We start from the raw sequence: 25,891 nt of genomic DNA, 5'->3' as shown, positions 1-25,891 counted from the left end.
AGCCCGGCGTCCCCCGGCGGGCGCCCACCCAGTGGCCGCGCCTCGGACACCGGGCGCCCGAGCGACGCGGACGTCCCGCCGCGCCCCACAGGCACAGGCCCAGCGACCGGCGCCTTGCCGGGCCGGCCCCTCAGCCCCGACGCCGCGCCGCCCGGCTGTTAACACAACGGCTCCACCTCAACCGTCGTGACCCTGGTCCAGTCGCCCGCCCCCCGCTCCCCGCCCCTCGCCCCTCGCCCCTCGGAGGCCCGGCCCGACGCCGCAGCCCTTCCGTGCGCCCTGCCGTCAGGGAAGTCCGCCCCGGCTCCCAGCTCGACCTGCCCCTGAAGGAAGTCTCCGCGTCTAGACCAGGAGCACATCCGCGAGCACCGCCGGGCGTCGAATCTCTTCGCCTCAGCGACCGCCGCGGCGCCTCAAGCGGCCGGCGGACAGCCGGAGGCCCCAGCCAATAGGCGCCGCGTGCGGCGGGCGCCGGGTCCAATCAGGGCCGCTGCCAGGCCAGGCCCCGCCCCTTGTAGCCGTGGCCGGCGACGGGGTAGCCCGAGGCAGGAGCCAGGGGCGCCGCGGAACGCGCGGCTCTGGGCCGGTTCGCAGGTAAGCGGGCTGCCGGCCTCTCCCCCGACCACGTCCTGGACTGCGGTCCCGCAGCAATGGCCGCCCCGAGGGGGGCACCGACGGCCCTCCGCTGCTCTCCCGAGGCGCGGACGTACCCGAGCGCCCGGCTGCCTGCTCGCAGGGCGCCAGTCGTAAGGGATGGAGGGCGCGGAAGGGCCCAAGAGTATCGCCGGCCTCCCCACAACCACCGGGAGGGCTGGACACGGCCGAGAGATACGGGGCGCCAGCCCGACCTGCCAGGACGCGGACCCGGTGTCCTGAGAGGCGACACTGCGGACCGGCAGAGGGCAGCAGAGCCACGCCGGGCTGCCCCACTGGCCTCGCCCGAGTGGAACGACCGCCCTTGGCCCCGCCCCCGGAGGCCCTGGCCCCGCCCCTCCCCGCCGGCCCCGCCCCTCCCCGCCGGCCCCGCCCCGCGCGCGGCTTCCCAGTAGCTGGTGCTGAGAGGCCCCTGCCCTCATTAGCCAGACGCCCCCAACTGGGGACGTTGGGCTGACGCATCCAGGCATAGTACTGGGCAGAATGATCAAGAATCTGTCCCCAGGCCTTGAGAGCGTTTCACTTATAGTATGAGTTTAAATAACAGCAATGGATGCTTGTGTAAAATATACAAGCAACTCAAATGGGATACAGCAAACACTTCAAGCGATTTCTCGCCTTATCACATTTCAGGAGAGAAGAAAAATGTTAGATTCCTTATTGTTTCATGTGTTTGGACAGCATAGGGATTGTTCAGTAAACACCAGTAAACCTCCACATGGAGGTAAAAAGCACATCACTCACTTTAACCTCATTTGCATTGTTTAAATAGGTTTTCAGAGTATGGTGGTACATAGAAGACCTTATCGATCATCAAAATTGGGCTTTAAATTTAACAAGCAATTATTGGTACCATCGTACCACGTGGATGCAAAGCACATGGGCTTCAGTATAGTTTTGAATGCTGACTTTGTAACAGTTACCAACTGTGGAATTTAGGCAAATTACTTAAACCTCTCTGAGCTTCATTCTTTCAGCTAAGAAAATGAGGATATCTACCAGGTGGTGTAACTTTCAGAATTAAATGAAATCATATAGGGCACCTAAGACTCTGGACAAGCAAAGGAAGACACAATAAACGTTCACTTCCTTCCCCTTTGTGCATGGCTTTGTACTTGCGTGAGGGTCACAAACTGAGGGGAGGCATATTAATTATTCATACACAGGATTCAGTAAGCACTATAAGAGGCGTGAAGTAACTATCCCATCTGCTATATTCTCCTAGAGCTTTCTTCATAGTTTATCCTTACATGGCATAAATGACTGTATTTCATTTCCTCAAAGACATACAGCACTGTGCTACTGAAGCTGAAGTACAAGCATACATTTTTCTTTGGCAAGGCACTAAATTTGATAGTGTTTTAGGAAGGATAAGACGTGTGAAATGATTTAAACAATGAGTTTTTAAAGCCTTGTTTCTATAATTAGCCCACAGAAAAACACACTCCAATTTGTGCTGACAATTTGTACACATATACTTTAATATTTAGGCTTGAGTGTAATCATCTTAAGTGACATTAAAATATATTGGGGGATACAACCCAACAATTGCACAATCAGCTAAAAAATTTTTAGCATGTAAGCAATACAGCTTTTAGGGCCCAAAGGTTCTCCTTTATCAACCTCTTTATCAACTAGGCAGGTATATTTAAGCTTTAAAAATTTTAAATGTTGGTATTTTTTAAAAGGCACATTGAGGTTCTCTTGATATTGAGACATAAATTTACTTTAAATTCCATGACCAGACCTTTTTGGCAAGTGACTTTCACATGGATTTTAAGATTCTCTACATGCCTTTACAAACAGTACATACGGCAGCTCTAACTCTTACACATGAATATTCTGGACAACTGTCTTGCACCCTGGGCTGGGCCAAGGCCACAGTAGCCAAGGCTCTCACAGGCTTGCTGACTTAATTGGATAGTTTGTCAAACAGCAGGAAATGGAACCAGGCTTCTCTCTCTTGCATGTCAATGTAGTGTGCAGTGCTAACAGCCAAAGGTCATTCAACTTAACCATGATACTTTAAAGAAAAATTCAGTGTTCTTACATCAAAAGAAAGCCACGCCTCTTCTTGTAATTTACAAAACACAGAAGTTGCAATTATAAAAAAACAAACTGGTCTAAAAGGCAAAACTCATCCTTTACATATTGATTTCACAAATGTCAACAGTAACAAAAAAATGATAGTTAATTCATTGGTGACAGCTATCACAAAATTGATCACACTGGTTTCAACTGTATAATAACCACACTTCACCAGCTGGAGGCCTTGTCCATCTTGGCTGGGTTTTTCACACCTCAGTGCCAGCACCTGCTGTCAAAGAGACCACCACTCAGCACCAAAAGAAATCGTTAGCCCCTAGTAGGAGTTGTGAGTCATTGCAGCGCTCTGCAGGGGACAAAGGCCTTGACTTCTTAGTTGGAGATTTTAGCAAGAAAGAAAAGTATTTAATACTTTTAAACTGGGAAATGACTCCAGACAATGTTAGAAATCCTATGTGAAGGCACAAAAAATAAAGTTGGCAGGTAGGTGATTAAAAAACAGGCATACACAAATACAATTTAAAACAAAAGATATAAATATTTGTGAATTATTTCTCTTTCAGGGCTCTGGCTGTTGCTGAAAACACCTTCTAGTTCCACCTGGTAAATTTGACTTCTGAAAGATGACTGCTAGAATCTTCTGATGCTTAAGACAAAAAAAAATCACCTTAATCATAAGGTAATTGCAAAGAGGATTGTTGCCTGAATTTCTAGAGTTGCCTGAAATCTACAGTAACGTAAGGCAGAATTTATTAAAATGTTTAGGAAGTTTCAAACCTAAACAGAATGGCCTGATAACATGCAGATACATAATTATCACACCCGTACAAGAAAAATACATGAAGTGAGAAGACAGACTGCAGAGAAGGGGCTGTTCTGATAGTTTAAAAGTTTCATGTTTTCCCCCCTTTCTCTGCCGTTGATGTAGGAGACATAGTGTAGCCAGGGTAGCCTGAACTCCAGGGATGGTTGGGTGATGACTGATGAGGCATAAATTTCTTGCCTATTAATAGTTTCCCACCCTTAGAAGTCTACAGATACTGGCAAGCAAACGTGGTCTCAGGTTTTCCTTGTCCCAGGACAGGAATGCCTCTAGGGACTATGATGGGGTCACACCATACATTCTGCTTACAATGGGCACAAACACACAAGACTATTTTTTTCTTAGCTTATCAAATCCAGTTTGTTCCTGAGAAGGCACCCACTAAGGGTGAAGGGTCCCAATATCATGACAATAAATAACAGCTGTGTTTACAGACTGTGGAGAAGTTGGGGTTCCTATGGCCAGGATCCTTGCTGAACTTAAACCACCTGATGATGTATCTGGCCTGTTGCTAGGCTACCACTTCCACACCTTTAGGCACTGTAAGGAGATCTTGGTCCAGTGCTCTGGGTGGAGGCCGAGATGCTAGTGCTCGAGCTACTGCCAGGAGAACAAGCTGGGTAATAAAACCTTTCACCCCAAAAGTTTTGCTGTCAATTTCTTTGGTCATATTGAATCCATAGCGAACTTGCCTGGGGCTGAAACCCATTGCCAAGACAATTGGCGAAAGTCAGCAGGGTTCACTGTTGACCAAGGAAAAAGACAGGCTGCCCTTATGGGAGGGGTGCTTCAGCGGGCTGCCCCTGTGAATGGGGAGACAGTGGATGTCCCCCCAATCGCTATGTGGTCTGAGGTGGCTTGCCTCCTAGAGGACTGGGCCCCACCCCAGGACTGGAGGCAAGTGGAGGTGACACCCGAGGCTGTATGGGTGGCCCTTGGTATAATAAGTAGGTCTTTTGAGAAAGAGTGCCTGTGATGCAGCGGGGACTGTGGGTTGGCTCCTTCTCACAGTATTAAAAAGGTCTACAGAGGAGACCCAAGAAATGGTGGCACAAGAACGTGAGCTGCAAACTTCTGTGGATTCTCTGAAGAAGGAAATGGCATTGATGCGAGAGGTGGCACGAGAACGCGAGTGCCAGTGGGAGTGGGCTGAGAGGCCCTGGCGGCGGAGCGGTGACTGGTGGGCCAGAGGAGCAGAACAACTGCTCACAGCAGTACAGCAGAAGGAACAGGAACAGCTGAAGAGGCGACAGTTAGAGCGACGACAAGACTCAAGGAAGAACAGGAGAAGCCGCTTACTCGTGTCTGGGCAACACACACTCCCGGCTGACAGTACCAGATCTCACGCTTTGAGACAGAGAGTTATTGAATTGGAAACAGACATAGAAAAACTTAAGGCTGAGAATACATCTTTAGCTAAATTTAATTTTGAATGGGAAAAGGCCTTGGAAAAGCTCAGGAAGGAAATTGCAGACCTTGAACAACCGGAAGCAAAAGAATTGGCTCAAATAGAAGAGTTTAAAAAGTAGGAAAGGAGGAAGCTACAAAAGGAGTGCAGAGTTTTTGAAAAATATACTACAGTTGCAAGAACTTTTCCAGATAAAAATGGGAAGAAATACAGGTTTTGAAACAGCAGATGGCAGACTTACAGGAATATCTGAAAAGAAAGGAAGCAAAATGGTCAAGCACACATGGCCGTCTTAGAAGCCTGATAGAAATGTTGGTCAAAGAGATCACAGACCTGCGGGAAGAAATAAAAGTGATGGAAAGATTCTGACTAGATGCCTGGAAGAAAGCAGAGGCTACTGAGAGCGCAGCCAAGTTGGATCAGTGTGCAACCCCTGTGAAAAAAGATGGGTCCATGAGCTCTTCAGTTCGCTTTCAAAAGAGTCAAATTTCTTCAGGAACCCAGGTAGAAAAATACAAGAAAAATTATTTGCCAACACAAGGCAGTCCATCTAGAAGTTCCAAGTCTGTGCCTCCTTGTGTTTTAGGCAATTCAGATAAAGGACAAACTGCCTCATCCGGGGAACCCTCTGAACCAGCAGACTTCACAGATCCTGAATATAAAGAGGACGATGAGAGAGGAAAAAGAAGGAATTCAGGGAGACATCAATCATCCTGACAGAAAGATAGAAAAGGTTATAAAGAATGGATGCCGTCTTGTATTGTTTCCAAATGGAACTCAGAAAGAAGCGAGTGCAGATGGGAAGACCATCACCGTCAGTTTCTTCAACGGTGATGTGAAGCAGATCCTGCCGGATGAGAGAGTGACCTACTACTATGCACCTGCCTGGATCGCTTGCACTACTTACCCAGAGGACTAAATGTCGTATGTTTCTCAAGCAGACTAATAGAAAAACATTTCCCAGATGGAAGAAAAGAAATCACATTTTCTAACCAAACTATCAAAAATTTATTTGCTGCTGGCCATGAAGAAAGCATCTTCCCAGATGGTACAATTGTCAGATTACAACGAAATGGCAACAAAATCATAGAGCTTAATAATGGCCAAAGAGAACTACATACTGCCCAATTCAAGAGATGTGAATACCCAGATGGCACTGTTACAACTATATAAACAACTGCAAGTACAAACCAAGGAAGAATCACTGAAGCCGAGGTTCAGCCACCAGAATAACATCCTGCTGCCAGCACCAACCACACTGAACCCCGGAGACTCCACTGGGTGGACGTGGCCTTGGACCTTTCGACACATGAACCAACAATGGCTGGCTCTCCTGGCACCTTGGGGACAAGGCCTGGAAGCTGGCCTCCTGTGTATTGCTGGAATAACAGCAGAGTGGCCGCCAAAGGTCACAGTAGTGTAGCCTGAACAGCCAGAAGGTAGGAGCATCTTACCAGGGAGTTTTGTTTTATCATTATGGCCAGTGCATGCACCTCCAGTGGCACTACATATAGACCTTTCAGTAACCCCCACGGGGAAAGGAGTAAAAGTAGGGTATACTAGACCTGGAAGGGACCCCCTTCCTGCTACAGTCCTATCACAGGAGCACTCTCTTGCATGCATCCTACCTGATGGACAAGATTTGCCTATGTTGGTGGCATTAAAACATGTGTCTTATCGCCCCTAAAGTCTTTTGAGGATTGAGAACTTCCTCTGGCTTGAGGATTATTATCATTTTTTGTTATTAGGAACCTCCTCTGGCTTGAGGATTATAATAATTTTTGTTACCTGTATCAAAATCTTGCTGTATCTTAATTTTTATTATCTCTAAGTTGTTGTTAGCCTCTGTTGCTATTGTGGCATCTGGTTACAGTGCTCCAGCTTTCTCGCACAGGGACCATTGCAGAAGACTGAAAGCGTGTATATTGTAAGGCGACAATCCTGGAGGGGTGGAGTGTGGGGAAGCTGGGGTTCCTATGGCCAGGATCCTCACTGAACTTAAATCACCTGATGATGTACTGGTCTGTTGCTAGGCTACCACTTCCACACTTTCAGGCAATAAGCTATTATTGCGCTATATAGAGAGCTCAGCCCAGTGCTCTGGGCAGAGGCAGAGACGCTAGTGCGACCTACCGCCAGGAGAAGAAGCCAGGTAATAGACCCTTTCACCCCAAAGAACGTTTTGCTGTCAATTTCTTTGGTCACATTGAATCCACAGCAAACTTGCCCGGGGCTGAAACCCATTGGCAAAACACAGACCCAGTCAGGACACATGCAAAAGCCATGGCCTTCTTAGCAGGAGGATGCAGGCCTTTCTCAAAAGGCCCTGCCTGGGCCCTCTCCAGAGGGGCCAGCTATCCCATGCATCTACTCACCAGGCACTCTCTCCAGCACATCACACACCTTGGCATTCTGGCCACCTGAGGCTACTATTATTGACCATTTACACAGACATTTCAAGTAGACAACAGAACGGCCACTGCCACTGGGAAGTGAAGTCAGATGACTGAGGTTTGGGAGTCGGGTGTGAAGAAAAGCTGCCACTTTGATGCGAGAGCTCAGCTGGGAAATGACTGCAGGTGGGTCTGAAGTGCGGAGATGCCAGGTGCCCTGCCCTGCGCGGCTCAGATGAAGTGGATCCAGCTCTCTTCGCACTCTCCACGGGGCATGTGCAGCGCGTGGCTGCGACACGTGAGGCTGTAATCTTGGCCGCGGTTGTTGTCCCAGTACTCGGCTCCGGCCACACTGTAGCGCAGCGCGAAGTGCACCCGGGAGCCCAGCGTCAACAGGAAGGGCGGCACCGGGAAGCCAAAAGCGAAAATGTCCTCTGTGCCACTGGCTCCCGCCGACCCGCACCACCTCGCCACCGCATCGTGTGCACTACGCCAGTTGGAGAAGGTGTAGCGCACCGCCACCTGCTTCTCGAAGGCCACATTGCTCACGCGCACTGTACCGCTGACGCCCAGGTCCGAGCAGGTGACGCGCTCCAGGCACACGAGCTGCTGCCCCAGGCGCTCACTGAAGTCGGCTGCCTCGATGGGCGGCAGGAAGTCGGGCACCAGGCACTGCAGGGTGAACTCCAGGTCCTGGCTGCTGCAGCACAGGTCCGAGTTGATGGCGAGCCGCGACAGCACGTGCAGCGGCACCGACGGGTCGTCGCCCGCGTTGAACACCTTGACCTGCGTCAGCTCCAGACCCAGCGCGTCGGCGAAGCGCACGCGGAGCTGCCGGCTGCACCCCGGCCGGCACGCAGCTCCCGGCCCGCCTGTGGCCTTCTGGCGGCGCTCGGGCGAGCTGGGCAGCGAGCGAGCCCGACGCAGGATGATGGGCCGCAGGCGGGGGTCGCAGCCTGCGGGCGCCGGCAGTGGCGGCGGTGCTTGGCCCGAGCTCCCGGGGGGTCTGCAGAGCCGCGGCTCTGGGGTCGCCCGGCTCTCCAGGTCCGAGAGGCAGCTGAGGCTCCGCGGGGCGGGCTTCCGGAGGCCGGGTCCCGGGCCTCTGGACATGGCCTAGCCGGCCGTCGGGCGACGCGAAGGCGGGACCAAGGAGCAGCCTCCTGAGCCGGCGTCCGCTACCTCGGAGGGCCGAGTGTCCGCCCGCAGGGAACCTTTTGGGCCGCTGCACCCTCCCTTCGTCCGCCACCTCACCCCTCGTGTCCTCGTCCAGACTTCGGCTTCTTACCAAGAACCAAGAGCCTGCTCCCAAAGGGGCGTGCCTTCTCCAGGGGGAGCTTCCCGGGGCCACCGCCGGAGCGCAGGGAGCTGCTTCCTCTGGGCTTCCTCGGAGGTTCTGGGCGGAAGGCGGTGCTGGCGGGGCGGCCCCGCCCACCTTCCCGGCCTGGCGTCTCCCGCCGCGGCGCAGCTGTCGGGGTGCGCCTCCCGGCGAGCCCCTGCCCCGCCCCGGTGACGCCGCCGCCCCGCCCCCGCGCCCTGCGCAGCGCGCCGCAGTCCGGCCTCAGCGCTCGGCTCCGGGAAGGAGCGGCCGCGGCCTCGTCACGTGTCCTCGGCGGTGGCGAGACAGGTCTGATCAATTTCCGCCTGCATGCCGCGGTGCTGCCCGTGCGGATCGCAGAGCTGTGTCGGAGCGCACGCTGCACCGGGTGCGCGCGTGCTGCGGGTCCTCGCGTTTCTGGGTTACTGGGGAGGAGGGGGGAGCAAAACCCAGCCTTTCCGGGGGCTGGTTCCCACGCTAATTTTAGGATTGAGTCAGCCAGCCCTTCAGACCTATGCACTGCAGCCTGGACCTGCGGCCAGACCAGGAGCTCGCCGCGCAGGGGAGAAGCACCCTGTCCGCTGGTCCCCGCGGTGCTTAACTGCGCGGACCGCCCGCCAATCCGGGGTGTGGTGGGGGGCGGGGGAATCCCTGGGCGCCAGGCCAGAGGATGACGTGGGAACCAGAGTTAACACCCTGTGATGAATTAATGCAGCAGCCCAAGTTAATCAGTCTCTGGCACTTGGGAAGCATTTTTGTTGACTGAATCCCATTTTTAGCTTTGTTCCGATACACGCCTGAACCTTCCGGGAAGCTGGAAGCCTGTTTTCTGCATCCTTAGGACCCTGAAGGCATTCCTCTTTTACTCCACTCAGTAACTTTGCGCAGAAAACGGTGCAGCCTATGGCGTAAAGCTTGGCAGGTGAAATAAAGAGGAAAAAGGTGGAGTGCGCTTCCTAGATCGCAGTTTGGGGTCAGGCATTCCAGAGAGTTCCTTTTTACCGTCTGGAGGGACAGAGCAGAAAGAAAACCAAACTAACGAAAGAGGGCTGGGAAAGAACATTTTCTACATCTGAGGTGAACCGAGCCTGTCGATTAGAGTGTAATTCGTTAATGTGAGAGCCCATCTGTGGTTTTTATTACCATCATATGAACACTGACTAGAAGGCATCCATGCTTATTATAGAAAATAATAACAGCAAAGTTTCAGGAAGAAGAAAATCTTGAATCCCATTTTACAAAGGCAGGGGATGGTAGGAAGAAAGAAGTATTCACTTTCAAAACGGGACACTCTTAGGCCACTCACAATAAGAGGGGAAAGCAGCATTCCTGGTATGAACCAACAAAATGTCTCAAGTAGATAACATAGTATCTATTAATATATTGGTAATCTTTTAACAGATTGATGTCATAGTGAAGGCAGAAGAATGGAAAGGGAGCCCTCCCAGATTTAAGCTCCATGAGAGTGGCATGCGCTGTCCCCTAGGCTCTCCAGGAATTATTTGTTGAGTGAATGAAGTGGGAGTTTTGGAGTGACATATAACCTTAATTAGCTGCACATATTTCCTTAAGTGTAACTTCCAAGGAGACTGTGTGCATGTGCAGAGATGGAATCCATTTGTAGCACTTAATCTTGTATCTCATATCCACTGTGAAAAAGAGAAGAGATTAAACCATAAACAAAAGGCAGTATCCCCCCACCAATATTTCAGTACTTACGTGAATCATCAAAAACAAGTGAAAACCAGCCCAGTACTGGTGATAGGACCATTTGCAACCGGTACTGACAGTTTCTGTTGCTTCTAGTTCCGGTGGGGAGGAGCCCTTTCTCAATATAAGGGGAATAAAGAAGTCACTTCCTCAGCTGTCATCATCTTCCAGCAGATTGAGCAAGAATATTTCAAGCACTACAGAAAAGGTGGTGTAAACTTTGGAGGGAAATCTAGATTTGTTCTGTTTTTCTGTGCATGTTTGTTTCACGTGTGTGTGTGTCCATAGTATTTTTTTTTACTGCATGTCTGTTTTTTAGACAGCCCAGCAAACCATAAATGATGATCAGCCATGTGATTTTTTCAAGAAAGGGAATAGGATGAATATATCTCATCAGAAAAGCAGGTAAACAAGTTTTCATATAATGGCTTTATCTGGCAAAAGGCATGTTATCACTGTTCCCCAGCTTGAATGTGTGTGGTTACAAAGTAATATATGTCTGTGGATAAGAAATATATATTTGTATTTCTTATCCACCAGAAATGAGTGGGCAAAGTGTTTTAAACATTACCAGTGAATAAAAATTTCAGAGGCCATAATTCTGCCACATTTAGCAGAAGCTACAATTTTGGATAAGCCCCTTTATCATCTTTTTGTGTTCATGTCCTTTTATATAAAAGGGACACTGATTATAATTTTCATGGATGCACACTGATAGCTAGAGGTAAACAAAAGTTTTAACAGGATTGGTTTTAAGTTCTAAGTAATGGCCATACCTCTATTTGTTCAACTTTTATTGACACACATTATGCCACTGGCAACAACTGAACATCCTCCACATTTATTAATGAAGAGGTAACCCTTGTCAAATAATTGCTTAGTGTGGTAGAAACCCCTGGACAAATGAACCCCTGGAAAACATGTTTTCCATGTATTTCTTCTACCCACCTGACTAATATTACTGAGAAGTATTATTAATCTTAGTAAAATGCTATGTTCTTGGTAAATAAATTGAAAATATTTTCAACTCTGCTATGAGAATCTGCCTCAGAATAAGTCACCCCAGCAAGAATCAGGTGCTCTGCTAGTAATGTACACAGAGCTCATTATCCCCACTGACCCGCCATTGAAAAGAGCATTAGCCCCATTTTTCATTCATTTTGTGTTCAAGGCACCTTGTAATTTTATTTCTGTCCTTTAAACACAATTTAAAACACAATTTTGAAAACACTTTAGTAAGCTTTTGGTTTAAGGTATAGATTGTATATGCTACACTTTTTCATATTGAGATTTTGGTTGGCTCAGAATCCCCACCAATCAGTGATTAAGTTTAATGAAGCTTGCATTTTACATCTTTACTTCTAATTTAAAATAGGCATGTAAAAGAAAGCTGTGGATTTTACTTCCTAATGTTATTAAACACTGCTCAGCATTAACTGGGTGAGAGTTCTAAGACAGATTTTTTTCCAAATTAATGTTTTTTAAAATACAATTGGCCTAAAATTATAATATAGACACATTGAGAAATGTTTATGTTTTTCTTAAATGCTAGTATTTGGTATAAAACAGAATCCATGCATTTACTTTTGGCACCTGTATTACATAATGGTTCTTAAAGTATTACCTGGGAAATTGTTCTGTAAAGTGTTCTATTTGAATGATCCGCTCTGTAAGGAATTAAAGGCCTTATGTTTTCTAATGCCTAGTGAGAGAGCTGATGTACCTCTAGAGGATTCTTTTCATGTATTCGTTTAATCATAGCCGGACCAGTTTTTGTCATATATACTAAGACTTGCAGTTTTATTTCTCACAGCAATACGAATGCTGGCCCATCTTGGAATAAAGTACAGTGCTCAAAGAATTCGTCAGGAAAAAGGCAGAGCAGATCCCAAGCCCCCCACGTTTCCCCCCAGCTACGAAGCAGCCTTGGAAGCATTCCCCAGCTGACTGAGGATAGACTTAAAGAAGGCGTCTCCCCCAAAGACAAAACTGAGAGGAGGAGTCTCCTCAGTTCCGGGTGTCGGGGGGCCTCAGGGAACAAACTGTTTCTGGACTTCCAGTCAATGAAAATTATGAAAGACACCGATGAGGACAGCGCAAGCGACCTCTCTGATTCGGAGAGAGTCCCTGTTCCTCCTTCTCCCCTCACACCTCCAGATCTTAACCTTCGAGCTGAAGAAATTGATCCCATTGACTTCAGTCTTCATCCAGATCAGGGCTCTGCAAAGCCCGAGTACTGTTACCCTGACTTCCTTCCACCCCCTTTCAACTCTTGGGACCTCCGGGACATGGCTGGGCTCCCACCCGCAGAGCACAGGACTGGAGTCGGGCTGCGAACTGGAGGACTTCTCGGAAAGTACATTGATAGGCTTATTCAGCTCGAGTGGCTGCAGATCCAGACCGTACAGAGTGAGAGAGGAAAGGCGGCCAAAGCCAGGCCTCCCACAGCCCCCGGGACCGCAGGGCCTCTGAAAAGCCCTGGGCGAAGCAAGCTCTTTGCAAGCGCTCTGTCCAGGCCTCACCACGAAGGGGCTTCAAAGTCAGGCCCTGCATGGAAGAAAGACTTTCACCACGAAGAAGCCCTTCCATCATACTGCACATTGGAGACATCCTCCCAGTCCCTCGGTGTGCTGAGTAGTAGTAGATTAGGTTCTCAGAAGCAGACTCTTGACATGAGGACAGAGGAGAAGAAAAAGAAATCAAAGAAGAGTAGCGGGCTGCGGCGCTGGGACTTACCCTGCAGTGCCGGCGGCCCTCGGGTCGCGAGCAGTGGTGACATTCGGATTCCCAAGCAGTCGGGGCTGATGGTGGACTCCACCGACCCCCTGAAGGCCTCCAGAACACCAGCACGTGTGAACCTGAAGAAAAAGGGAAATGTCAATAACTGTGGCCATGCCACTCTATCCAGTGAGAAGAAACTCAAAACAAATGGGGTAAAGCAAAACACATTTAAGTTCAAACCATAACCAAAATGCTGGCTTGCGAAGACCTGCAAATATCTAAGTATTAGACCTTTTCCAAAAGTTACAGCCCTGTGATTTTTAAGAAATGTTACTATTGACATTTTAGTGTAGACCCCACCCAACCCAGGCATACTAGTGTTTCCAAAGTAAGGTGTCCTTCAATAAGCCTTTTTTTGTATTGACAATCTTAAGCAAATGAGAGCCCTTCAGTTAAAAGTTGTCCAAGGTCTATGTCATACAAAGAAATAAACTGACAGGTCTCCTGGGGAGGAACAAAATAAACTCTGAACAGCAGTTCGCCACGTACACCAGCAGTGGTGATGTTTAACTCCCCGTTTTCACTGCACATAAATGCATGAAGTAGTGCAACTGCTCTCAACGGTTTAGAATTGGAAACGTCTGAAATGGGGCGCTCGGCAGCCGCCTCGTAACCTGTGCAAAGAGGCCTCTTCAGTTTACAGGTGACAGTGAAGCCCATTTGCGTGTTCTGTAAACTGAGGCTAACATAGTGCACAGACTGGGCAGGTGGAATGCCGTGGGCTTAAGTGTGATCCTTGCTATCTGGTGGGAGGTAAGAACAGCACATCGGGCACCCTAGCATTTCTCTGGAGAGAAGCAACGGGAAAGGCACCTTTTACAGAGCTTGTAAATGAAGGGCCTATAATCCGGATAGGAACACGGAGCCACTGTGAATGTAAGAGTTATTGCAGGCCTGTTTTGGTACCTGGATCCTGCTGTCCATAATCAGAATAATGATGAGCTGCTTTGGTTTGCAAGAGCAGGATTGCGCAATCTTGCTGGAGGGCACAGGGGAGAGGACACATTTAAAGAAGGAGGGCCAGCAGAAGATGGATCAAGTTCCTGGGTGGTTCCTTATTATTTATCTGCAGTTAGGTCACACCTACCTGCCCCTACTGTGTGCTGCGAGGCTTCTTTTGGTATCACAGTGAATATCTTTAAAGCCTCTGGTTGACTACTTCTCAATAGACAGTGTGGTTTAATGACTGTAGCTGATTGGTTATCCCTTTGAACAATGATTCTATTTGCTGTTTTACATGTTTCTATTTTTTTACCTTTGGGACAAATGAAAATCTTGGCACTTTTCATTTGCCAATGTAGAGTAGCCTGCAGACTTTCCACACCGCTGTCATACACGGCATTTTTAAAGTTAACATCTGGACAAGATGAGTTTATCATGAAAATGATGAGTAAAAGTTCAATATCAAGATTGCCTTAAAATCTGATTTTAATCATATTGAACAACACATAAAATTTTTATGATAGTCTTTTTCTTCCAGTACTTTATTTCCAGATTTTTTCAGATTCCCTCCTATATTCTTTAATCTGTCACACCACCTGGAGAAAGCATGCTCTCACACTAAGGTCTCCCACCTTTTTATACGAACGGAAGATGTCCACCTAGTAGGCATTGCTTCTCTGGCTCTCAGTTACACTGTGACTCTCGTACTCAGTATATACAGTGCATTTTGAAGATCGCGTTTTTCTTATCCTCACTGTGGCTCCTGAGTGGTGCCCCATGTGTCCCTCACCTGCCCTCCTCCTCATGAGCGCAGATGGACTAGTTCTTGAACACGCTGGCACGTCACTCATGATTTTCCCTGCTAGCTTTTTTTTGCAGCTCTTAGTTAAGTTTCAGGGCTGATAATCTCTGAAGTACATACTCCTGGTATTATACTAAGTGGTTTGCACTGAGTTGCTGCTTTTCCCCATCATGCACCTGAGGGGTGCTCTTGGAGATGCTGATGGGTGACGTGGCCAGGGTCTACCTCTCCAGCTTGTGTACATCTGAGCTGAAGACCATCCTGATTACAAAATTTAGAGGAAATTCCTCAGATGTTACATGTATTCTATGCTCTTTGAATTGAATTGCTTAACTTGGGGAACAGTCATAATGTCTTACATGTTAAGACACTTTTAAAGCCTGAAACAGTGACTTTGCTTGTTTACGGTTTTGCCTCAGGTCGATGGCTTCTTTTAACCAATATGGTGGTTAGATCTGAGCTCCTAATGAACAGCATAGGTTCATTACAGAATGTAAGCACAATCTTATGATTTCTGATATGCATATCTAATACATCTTAACATGCTAAAGGCTGTAGATAAGAATCTTGTCATTTTCAAGTAGACAACATTGGAAGGTTAAGTCTGAACTAATTCAGTTCATCAAGTCTCAGCACTGAACGTCAATGCTAGGTAAGTGACAGGAGTCACTGTATTTCTAAGAAGTGCCTCTCATTTCTGGGGAGTTGGTTACTTATGTGTTGCATTTAAACCAATTAAAGTAAGGTTAAAAAAAACATTTAGAGACTGTAAGAACTACTTTGCAGGGTTGGCTTCAGTGGAAAAAGTTGTGAAAAATATAAAAAAATGAACTATAAAAATATGTCAGTATTAGCTACAAGTGTTTAAACTGAGACTATTTCTCAACTCTTTAATGACTAAACTGGCTGAAGGTCTGTAATGAACTTGAATCATGTGGGATTGATGACCTACGACTAAAGAGATAGGGGAGATGTCCTTGGTCTTCTGATAGCTACTAGCTGAGAGGACTGTGTCTGTAGTGGTTCTAGGTCCATTGGCTTAGTCTCCAAAAAGGCAGAAGAATTTCCACCTTACGTGATTTAAAATTGTTATTGCCTCTTTTGTTTATGCACACTTGCTTGAGTAGTTACCTAAAAATGTAAAAGCCTTGGTGCTATTGCACTTCAAGGTAATAGAGAAGCAGTATTTGTTATTTATTCATGTACCTGTGCAAAGCTCCATTCAAAATGGCCTAAAAATATTCAGCACGTTTGCTGTTTGCTGTTATAATTATTGTACACTTGGCTTTGTATAGAATAAAACAGGATTTTTCCTTCCCTGTTCTGGATTATTCCTTCCTTTAGATCATGTGGGCAGTAGAAAAATATTGTCTGGATTTTCCTGGTATGGTTTTGTTTTTCATGCGTTTCTCTTTCCAAGTTTGTCCTGTTCCTCCTGGGTTATGTCCGAGGACTGCTGAGGAGGAAGTCTGTTCCAGCTCCTTCCTTAATTCTAACCAACAGACAGGACAACGGACGACATCACTAGGCGCCCCTGAGAAGCTGTACATTTCCTGAGTCCCTCTTCTTCTTACTGCCCCCAGAAGGCACTGAGGGTTAGGAAAGCAGAATGGAAACTCAGTAAAATTAAAGTAGCATGAGACAGAACTCACACCGTCACCCAAACTGGCCCTTTCCAGGATGTCGCTGGACAGGTGAGGGCAGCTTTGGGCAACTACTGCCGGGCATATCCTCAAAGGCCCCTTTCTCCTCCTTCCAAACTCTCTCATGACAATGATGTGCCTTCTTCTGAGTCTACCAAATAGTGGGCAGCTTAAAAAATAATTTTTAAACTAAGTTTTAATACATAATTAAAATATAATTTTTCATTAAAATATATAATTCTGTTTGAAAACATTAAACTGGGTAAATTTTAGAGGTCTTACTGGCTTTATTCAATGGTTCATGGTTTGGGCAGCACCGATCTAGCAGATAAAGGAGCTCCAAGGACCTGTTGGGCATGGATGATAGAGGCAGGAGGGAGGGGACAGGGAGTCACCCTAGGCAGACGTGGGCTGACTGTATGCAAAGCGACTGTGCTCCGGGGACAGCAGGGATCCTGTCAGGCAGATGGCCCACCTCGCTGCTGGGGCAACCCCTGACGGACTACTCTGAGATTCCTTCTCTGGGAGAACCAGAATTGTAATGAAGTCTCAGTTTGGTGATGGGCTTGGCATGAGTGAATCCATTTGGAGCCTGTTGTCTTGTTTTAAACAAGAGTGGAGGGAGTTAAAGATAATTTTTTCGTAGTTTAAAAATTAACCATGGTAGAGGTTTGAGTCCTTAGTCTGTACAGAAAATGGTACATTACTTTTGGAGGTTGCTATTTTATCCACGAGGTGACAACGACTAAGCCTTTATGGGTAGCTCTGGATTTGTTCTGAGCGCACCTTCCCATCAAATGAAAAGGTTTTGATGATAGCCAAAAAGAAATGGGAGAGAAAAGGACTGTTTGACTTCAGACATGTTCTTTATTCAGCTTCACTCTGCCATCAGAGACTTACGTGGTCGGTTCATGTCGCCAGGTGCTGTTGGGTACACCGTATCACTGCTAAAAGACACATCCATGTGGAGGCATGTGCAAAAGGGTGTAAGTTCAAGTATATTGAGAAAAAGCTGATTCAGGTCGGCCAAGGCCAGACCGGAAGTGGTTAGGAGCCTCCGCCCGCATGGGGCCAGGATTTCAAGCGAAGGTGCAAAAGCGAGGGAGTTACTTGCTGGCTATCACTTCGGTATTTGCGTTATTTGGGAGAGCGTCACAGGTTGGCTGTGACTGGTGGTTCTTCCTGGTCTTGAGGAATTCGCAGGAATTGACCCTGGCTCCAGTTCTGGTGTGCGTGCCTACGTATGAATGAACTAAAACTTTTTACTTGGGGTCTCAGAAGAGCAATTTGGGGAGCACAGATTCCAGAGTAACCTCAAAAGCGTCCCACTTGTGGGAAAAGCGAGGGGGTTTTAGGAGAAAGATGAGGGAGCAATTACATGATTCAGATGAAGAAGAGAAGAGACCGACTTTGGTGCCAGTAGGTTGAGCTGCTTTGGGTTAACCTCTGATGGTGGTGCTGGTGCCATTAAACCAAGCATCAGTCCACTGTTCTGTCACCATAAAGCTCGAGTTTTGAGGCCTGAGTGCCAGTCCTGTTGGATTTTATAAGAAAATGCTGATAAAACAGTTATTGGTTTTGGCCCAGCTCAAGAGTGTGTTTGTTAAAAGGCAAAGTGGAGATTCAAAATGGAGTTTCTCATGTCCAGAAATTGTACACAATTCCATATAAGCTATCAAATCCCCTCAGTCTAATGGCCTCCTAGATGGATGACTTAAACATCACAAAACATGACATCTAGCACAAAATAATGCTCAAGGACGTTACATGTCATTAACTTACACAAATCTTCATAGAGACCTTGTTTGAAAAAATAAGATTCAACTATTCTGGTCCTCAGCAATTTGATTACTTAAGGAATTAACACTGGAAAATATACATGGAATTTTAAGTAGTGGGATAGTCATGAATACAATTTATGGTCCTAGCTCAAATGATATTTTAGAGAAAACCAAAGATGTGTATTTAACTGTAGATGACATGCAGCTAGCAGTTTCATGCCTCACTACTCAGACTGTGGGCCCACCTCAGACCTAGAGAATGTGTAGCGGCACAGAACATGCCACCCCAAAATACGCCACCCCTATTTTGAGTTGAAGGCACTGGAAAACAAAAACAAAAACAGGAAAACACTCCAACCTCTCTTCTTTTCCTTAAAAGCAAGAGATGAAATTCCTACATGAAAGATGCCTCCCCTGTACCAGAGGAAAAGCACCCCTCTTACCATCAGGATCAAAAAAGCTAAGACAGAGAAAATTCTACATGGATTTTATTTGTTAAAATAATTCTGACCTTCCTCAGCTTCCCCACATACTTTAGTCACTTTTCCACAATTGCTTCTCTTTGTTCAACTTAACATAAAAGCAAGTAAGTGTTACCATTTCTTTGGGTCTTTCTTCCTTATGAAGGGTCCCATGTCAAGTAAAATTTGTATTAAATAAATCGGCATGAGCTTTTCCTGCTGTCAATGCCTTATGTCAACGTAATTCTCAGGCCCAACCAAAAAGAACCGTTAAATGGCTGAAGGACAGCAGAATTTGCCATCCCAAAATATGCCTCTCTGCCATAGGGTTATTTTAGGCTGATTATTTTTGACACAGGAGAAACTCTAAAACTGAGCTGAAGTTGCCCTTTTAAAAGAACACTGGGGTGCCTGAGGGAAATCCAGGGTGTAAGGGTGTCCCCTGCTGTACCCGGAAGAGGAGGATGACTCATTCTCTAAAGCCTCTTATCAACTCTTATCTTTTTAAGGCCGGGACTTTAACTGTTAACAACCATGCTTGTTAAGGGTCTTTCCGGACAGCTCCCTGCAAACAGCTCCCAACACCCTCCACACTTATCTTTAGCTGGACACAGTATTTAAGGGGGTGGCTTGGGCCATTTCAGGGAAATACTCAGTTTTCCTGGGTCTCTCCCAAACATACAGTAAGTATACGTGGTATTAAACTCGTACTTGTTTTTCTCCTGTTAGTTTGTCTTTTATTATGGGGGCTAGGGGGTGGGGTCTCAGCCAAGAACCTAGAAAGTGATTTTTCCTCCCCCGTAAGGGTAAAGGTCAAAGTTGACCTCCCCTCCAGAATGAAAGCCTGAAATTTTAAGCAGCTCTCCGGTGGGAAAGTCTGAGACACCTGCCTGCATGGCACGCAGGAGTGTGCCTGCTTGAACTGGCCATCTGCAGCTGACCAGTCCCCTCTCCTTGCTGTGGCCTCTAATGTCTTTGGCTTCTCTGTTTACTCCAGGGGTAGAGGCAGTGGGCTATCTCTTTGTTCAAGAGTAGGTCACTAAAATGAGTCATTTATGGCCTCTGATCATCTGCAAGTGAGATCTCAACTAAGGAGTTAAGATTTTTTACAGCAAGTCCACCTTGAGCTCATTTTTCTGATATTCGTATACTTCTATTTTTGAATTCCAGCCATGGAAAACTCGCTGCATCCTTCTGGCCAGGTTTAGAAGAGCCACAACTACCTGTCCCCAGGCAGCTCCTCGAAACGCGTTTCTTCAGAGAGGTCCGTCTTGCTTAAACGAAAGAAAAGGAAGGCTTCACTTTTTTTCTCTGTTGCTTGATTTTCTACATATTGGAATGAAATGCCTCTTATTTAGGAGTCTTACGCCATAATGAAAGGAATGATCTACCATGTTTAACTGAAGATGTTGTACTTTTAAAAAGTATATTATTTTTTACCTCAAAAGGATGGTTTTGATGGTAAATAAACAGCTTCAAATTTCTTTCTCCCCTTATCTTCATTCTCCTTCCCTAAAAAAGGGAAAAAATTTTATGTACATAAATGACTGAAAAAAAAGAGCTTAGAAATTCTATATTATTTATTTTACAACACCTGGGAAGAGCAAAAAATGCAGACACTCCAATCGGTGTACCTGGCAGTGTGTTTTCCTGATTGCTCATCTGCAACGATTAGTTGAGGAAATAGGGGCAAAAGATTAAAGTCTCTCAACGGAAATGTTCTGGCCAGCTCTTGGTGGTTGGTTCAAAATACTACAGCATAAGGAACCCCACTTTCTGATCCGTCTATGTGACTACTAATGGATCAAAACAGAAAAGACTCCTTAGTCACTGAAAATAAATTAAGAAACACAAATGAATTATTTTATTCTTATGTGAAGTCTAACACCCTTCGGTTCTTACACACGTTATACTGGAGCACACATGTTAGACACACGATGTTAGATATTGGGGCAAAACTAAGCTTAATCATAACTAGGGATTTTTTTTACTGCTGGAGTCAGATTCACTTTTCTGATTTTTTTCCCCCCAATGTGGTATTATAGAAAAGTTTTCGACTGTACTTGAAAACTTGAAAGAACTCAACAGTGAATGCCCACATGCTCACTCTCTGGCTCGACGGTCCTGCCTCGGGCATCCCTTTACCCACTGCCCTCTGCCCAGCACCCAGCTCTGCGCATTTTCTGCCTGCGGTAGGCGGCTCTCTTGTCCATCGGTAGGCTGGGCTTCTGGGAGCCACATCCCCAGGACTGGAGGCAAAGCCCTCCCCTGGGTTTTTGGTTTTGTTTTTTTCTATAACTCTTCCTGGGACAATTCTGAGAAATTAAACTTCTCTTGTGGCTATGCAGGAATGGGAGCTTGGACTCAGAATTATCTGATCGGAAAATAAATTGTAGGCGAGTGGATCTCCATGGTGAGGTCTCAACCCAGTGAAGGTCTGCACGTGGCCCATTTGGTTTTTCCTGATTGGAGTTTTCAGCCCTTTCCAAGCTCTTTCCATCCCTCACTTCCATCTTGGGTACATTTCCCAGGCTCTTCAGTTGAAGAAACCAGCCCAGTTTAAAATGCCAGGGTCAGCCTTGATTTAAACCCAGCGTCCTCCTGCCCCTCCCAGCGCAGGCTGGCCTCCTGGTCAGCATGTGACAGTAGGTTGGCGAGCTTGGCGCCTCCCCCCCACAGCACGGAGAGGCGGCCGTGGCTGTGGTTCGCACCTGGGACACCTCTGCTCCCTCCGTCTTCCAGGCCCTGGTTCCTCGGTGCTGGGGGCAGACGAAAAATTAAAGGGAAAGCCCGTGTCTCCCTCTGACAGACCCTTCCTCCTCGCTTCCCTGAGGCTGGTCCAGCTCTGTGCAGGTGGTGTCCACGGGGCCCAACACCGGACATCTCTGCGCGGCACGCGGTGCCCTCCACCCGCGTCATCCCTCTTGGGGCAGGAAGAAGGCTCGTGCCCCACCATTTCCCTTCTTGGACGTTTACCTGACCGGCATGAGAATGCTGTCTCCTCGCCATGCCAGATGCCAGATGCAGGAAGCGCTGGGCACCACTCCGCATCCTTCTCCGAGTCCTGCTGTCAGCCGCAGCTCCCTGCTCCTCAGCTGGGCAGAGCACCTGGCCAGCCAGACTGCCCCTCGGCAGAAGTCTGAGCGGGGATGGGACACCAGGCCTTGGCGTCACCCTAAGTCCCCGTGACTTTTCTGCTGCTCCCGTTCCATTCACTGGGAAAACCCAACCCACTTACTCCCCGCAGTGGAAGGAAAGCGTCCCGTCCGCTCTTAGGGCAAAAGAGGCGTGCAGAGGGCAGCTGACACCCCCCAACCCCCACTCCTGACTACAGTGGGTGGCAGGGCGGGCGGGGAGGCTGGGGTGACAGGACTGTTCCGCCGTATGTTTAGGAGCCCCGAGGTGTGGGGCCCTGGCTGGCGGTGTCTCTTTTCAGAACGTCATGGATGTATTGCCCCCTTCCTCCCAGTTGAGGGCCGTGCTCACCGATTCCTGGGCAAGAAGAAGCTTCCCATGCAACATGCTTTTCCCTGGGAAGACAGAAAATGAACATGCTTAAGTCGTCTTGATTAACAACCCTGAAAATGAGACTCAGTGAGCGCTTGACTTTGGTGGAAACCCTGATTGACACAGCAATTCAAGACAAAATTAATCCTTTCTTAGAAGCACTCCTGATGTGTTTATCATTACAAAAAAAGCTGAGGCCTCGGGGTAGGTCGGGCACCCTCAACACCCAAGGTGAGAAGGTTGAGTGTCGAGTCCAGATAAGCGATTGCAGCTCATACTTCCTTTTAACAATCCTTTATCTCACAAGCGACCCCATCTCTTCTGTTATCAGCTTCCATTGGTCTGGGAGCTGCCACCTTGCGGCCATAAGGCATTACTGCACTTCTGAGGACTGGGGAATGGGGTACTCAGAACAGAAAGGGAACCTTGACCCCTTTCAGTTCATGTTCATCTGAGACTTACGAAGGTGAAGCCCAGGTCACCCAGCCTGGGAAGGGTTGCCTTATTGGAAACTGACTTCTTTGCTCAGTTATTTTTAAGTGTTTGGGGATGTTGAAACGTTGGTTGTTTTTCATATATCAAAATACCAATTTCTTTCAACTTAGAGCACAGGTAATGGCAGACGGACCCCTTCCTTAGAACCCCCAGGCCCCTCCAGGCCTCCGGAGATCAGCACACTGCCTTCCAGCAACACATCGCCCACCTCAGCAGCTTTCCAGCGTTAGGGCGCTCAGCCTGCACCTTTTCCCCTACAGACGTTCACGGTTTACTTACCTGACCGATAAATTCTGTATTAGTGCTTCTAACGTAATACGTTTAAATAGACTACTATAAAATTAAAAAATGTCCACTTTGAAAATAAGCACAATGTTATAAATTCGCTAATTGTTTCTCTTTATGCATAAGAAATATTTAGAGACCTTAAAATTGCATTTTCTTTCAATAATCTTTTTGATAACAAGTTATTAATTTGGGTTAATAAAGTATTCAAATTATAAGATTCTAGAGCATCTTAGAGGGCTATGAATGTACAGTAAGACAAGAAAGTTTACCTCTTTTGGGTCTCCCAACCCACTGTTTGTATTTTAAACAAGGGAGTGTGCTAAGGTAATCAGGGCTAATAGATCTCAGATTTTGTTCTAAACTTGAAGTATTGCCACAGTAGCATCCCAACTTGTCCTTTTCTCCCAAATTCTAATGCAAAGACCCTGAAATTGGTACAGAGACCCTACCCGGAGGGAGTCTCCCATTTCTCCTTCCTTCTCCTTTAATCCCAAAGTCGACAAGGAGATTCATCCAAGTCTGTAGCCCCAGAGCCCCAAGACATGGTTGGGGTAGATTGTTACATCTTTGGAAAGGGAAAGGTGTTTTCTTTTTCTTTCATTTTCTTTTCTTTTTTTTAATAATAATATTATTCTTTCTTGGAGTCCTTTTCTAGTTCTTTTGTTTCAAAGGATAGAAATTATAGGAAATGGTCGTTAAAATATCCTGCTGTAGAAAGAGATCACTGGGCATAGATTAAAAACCAAAAAGACACAACACCCTGCCCCCGCTGCTCCCCTGCCCGCCCCCACGTTTCCTCGAGATTCTGGTTTCCTGTTCTTTGGCTGAACCCTGCTCCCCTGGAGTGGGCCCCAGCCCTGTGCCCCGTGTCTGTGAGCGCGTGTGGTCCTGGCAGCCCTTCTTCCTTCTACTCCTTTCCTAGGGACTCTGCTTGTCACGTATGAGGTTGGGCTTAGCGCCCAGCCCACCCCCACCCCCACCCTCACCCCCACCCTCACCCCCACCGCACTCTGATAAACAGAAACGGCCCAGGAGAGGCGAGGAGGAAGCTGAGATGACGGTGCTCGGGACGCAGTGCCCCGAGCTGGGAGGGCAGCGCCTGGCTCCGGGGAGGCCTGCGCGTGGGGGTTCCTGACGCCTGTGCACGCTCTGGGCGTGTCCCGGGCAGCCCCACGCAGCCATGGGCTCCAGGGCCCACACGTCACTGCCCCTCCTAGCACTGCTGCTGCAGGTGAGCTGGACTGGTGCCCAGAACTCGGGTGTGGGTACGCGTGGGTACCGGAAGGGCAGCTCCCACCGGCCTTGCCTCTCCTGGGATGAAGGGAGGGGAGAGGAGCTGAGCAGTCTGGCCGAGACTGGTGAGGAGGGCACCTGAGCAGTGGGCAGCGGGGAGCTGGCCTTCTTTAGTGTGGTAGGCAGGGGAGCCCCAGAGTTCCAACAAAGGAGGGGTTTAGGGTCCCAGTGTTTGGGGGATCACGGGCATGGGCTGAGGGGACTCATCTTAAACCTGGCTGGTATGGCACACCCCAGTTTTATTTAGACGTACATCAAACAACGTGTTAAGATGGAACAACCCTCAGCTGTGTAAGGGAAAAACAATGTGAGCAGGCTGATGGGGATGGGAAGGCCACCCCTCCTGCCCCACTGGTTACACTGCTAGGCGGAAGGGCACCCCGTGGGATCCAGGCAAGAGAAAGAGGGGCCTGTGGCGTTTGTACTCACAGCGGCCACAGTTGGTGTTGCCATGCTTGTTGGCTGTGACACAGACGCACACGGAGCCCATGAGCTTTCACTGCTGTTGAGCTTTTCCGTTTAAAACCAGAAGTGGGAGGTAGTCCAGGGGTAGGGGGCAGAGTGTGGGTGTGGACTGGGCTGCTTAGCGTCCTAACCCAGACTTACCCGCTTCCTGCTGGGGATCTGGGCCAAGTGCTTGAGCTTGATCCTCACCTTGGCTCAAGCTGGACTCCAGGTAGCTGCTTGGATGCCACCCACCAGAGGTTAAGATTCGGCTGATCTGGGAACATGGCCCTGGTTTCCAAAGTTTTAACTCAGTCTTATTAAGCCTCATTTCTTTCACCTGAAAACAGCTAACATTTCTATTTACTTGACCTGGTGGTTGGGGAGTCAGTGAGGAAATCACAGAAGGGCTTGGCGCAGCAGTGGGTTGGCCGATGTGCTCCTAGGTCTGCCTGTGGGTACCTGCCCTGGCTCAGACTCTGTAACAGGCCCTGTGGATGACACAGAAAACAAAGTGGGGGGAGAGATCCCATCCACAGCATACATGCTTGTCTTGCCAGTGGGTTTCAGCCCTGGACAAGTTCACTGTGGATTCAGTGAGACCCAAAAAATGACAGTGGAACATTCCTGAGGTGAAAGGGTTTGTACCCAACTTTATTTCCACGGTGGCAGGTCAGTCACTAGAACCCATCCACTCAGAGTGAGTCTGCAGGCAGCAGGCCGGTCTCTGCCCCAACAGCGTCTCAGTCTCTGTCCTCGGCGCTGCCACCACTCCAGCCTCTGCTCTCCTGCAGCCGTGCAGCCCAGAGCCCTGGGTGGAGCTCTTTAAAGAATCAATAACAATGTATTGCCCACATGTGTGCAGTGAGCAATCCGACCAGGGCCAGGGGAGAATCCTGGCCACAGGAACCTTCACTTTCTCCACTGTGCACCCGTGAATGCTGCTTCTGAACATGGATGCCTTGCTGGGCACTGGCTGCCTGGCATTTAGAGAATTTCCTGGCTGCTGTTTGCATATTGAGTTGTGAGTGTTCTTACCCAGCATCATTTCTTTTCTCCAGCACTGTGTAGGGTCCTGCTCTCGAAGCCCATTTCGGCCTGGATT

General features: G+C 48.0%; 3 protein-coding genes, 1 long non-coding RNA gene, 1 other non-coding gene and 1 pseudogene across 20 annotated transcripts in view; 2 read left to right on the top strand and 4 right to left on the bottom strand.

Annotated features, from left to right (window-relative positions):
• SYCP2 (synaptonemal complex protein 2) overlaps positions 1 to 7,435 on the bottom strand; it is a 95,641-nt gene extending 88,206 nt beyond the window's left edge. For 12 of the 14 annotated variants that reach the window (XR_012131217.1, XR_012131218.1, XR_012131219.1 and 9 more), the window contains exon 1: positions 318 to 428. The gene's annotated coding sequence lies outside the window, so the exon portion shown is untranslated. Of the gene's footprint in view, positions 1 to 317; positions 429 to 710; positions 968 to 7,306 lie in introns of those variants that run through there. The other 2 variants (XM_073236384.1, XM_017678564.3) reach the window with 2 other exon arrangements.
• LOC140849701 (centrosomal P4.1-associated protein pseudogene) lies at positions 5,160 to 6,104 on the top strand (annotated as a pseudogene).
• Positions 7,436 to 7,555: 120 nt separating the features above from the next.
• PPP1R3D (protein phosphatase 1 regulatory subunit 3D) lies at positions 7,556 to 8,649 on the bottom strand. Its single transcript, XM_073236395.1, has one exon. It carries the CDS (start codon positions 8,432 to 8,434, stop codon positions 7,556 to 7,558), a length of 879 nt encoding a protein of 292 aa, XP_073092496.1. The 5' UTR covers positions 8,435 to 8,649.
• A 199-nt stretch (positions 8,650 to 8,848) lies between these two features.
• FAM217B (family with sequence similarity 217 member B) lies at positions 8,849 to 16,191 on the top strand. 2 transcript variants are annotated; one of them, XM_073236394.1, is made up of 3 exons: positions 8,849 to 8,948; positions 10,669 to 10,754; positions 12,163 to 16,191. In XM_073236394.1, exons 2-3 carry the CDS (start codon positions 10,729 to 10,731, stop codon positions 13,313 to 13,315), a joined length of 1,179 nt encoding a protein of 392 aa, XP_073092495.1. In that variant the 5' UTR covers positions 8,849 to 8,948; positions 10,669 to 10,728; the 3' UTR covers positions 13,316 to 16,191. The 2 variants fall into 2 exon arrangements, with proteins under 2 accessions (XP_073092495.1, XP_073092494.1); XM_073236393.1 differs by lacking the exon at positions 8,849 to 8,948 and adding an exon at positions 10,452 to 10,557.
• Positions 10,006 to 10,463, bottom strand: LOC140843013 (uncharacterized). The gene is made up of 2 exons (XR_012131221.1): positions 10,359 to 10,463; positions 10,006 to 10,288 (listed from the first exon to the last, which is right to left on the bottom strand). It is a non-coding gene; the product is annotated as an uncharacterized lncRNA (long non-coding RNA).
• Positions 16,192 to 17,018: 827 nt separating the features above from the next.
• LOC108408496 (uncharacterized) lies at positions 17,019 to 24,853 on the bottom strand. 2 transcript variants are annotated; one of them, XR_012131222.1, is made up of 5 exons: positions 24,772 to 24,853; positions 22,246 to 22,289; positions 21,736 to 21,898; positions 20,200 to 20,271; positions 17,019 to 18,051 (listed from the first exon to the last, which is right to left on the bottom strand). It is a non-coding gene; the product is annotated as an uncharacterized protein (transcript). The 2 variants fall into 2 exon arrangements; XR_012131223.1 differs by lacking the exons at positions 17,019 to 18,051; positions 20,200 to 20,271 and adding an exon at positions 20,597 to 21,518.
• Positions 24,854 to 25,891: the final 1,038 nt, after the last annotated feature.

This window comes from Manis javanica, chromosome 5 (genome assembly GCF_040802235.1).
Source record: "Manis javanica isolate MJ-LG chromosome 5, MJ_LKY, whole genome shotgun sequence".
In the NCBI taxonomy this organism is placed as follows: Eukaryota; Metazoa; Chordata; class Mammalia; order Pholidota; family Manidae; genus Manis; species Manis javanica.
The sequence above is the reverse complement of the archived record's forward strand: the minus strand, read 5'-3'. Positions and strand labels throughout refer to the sequence as shown.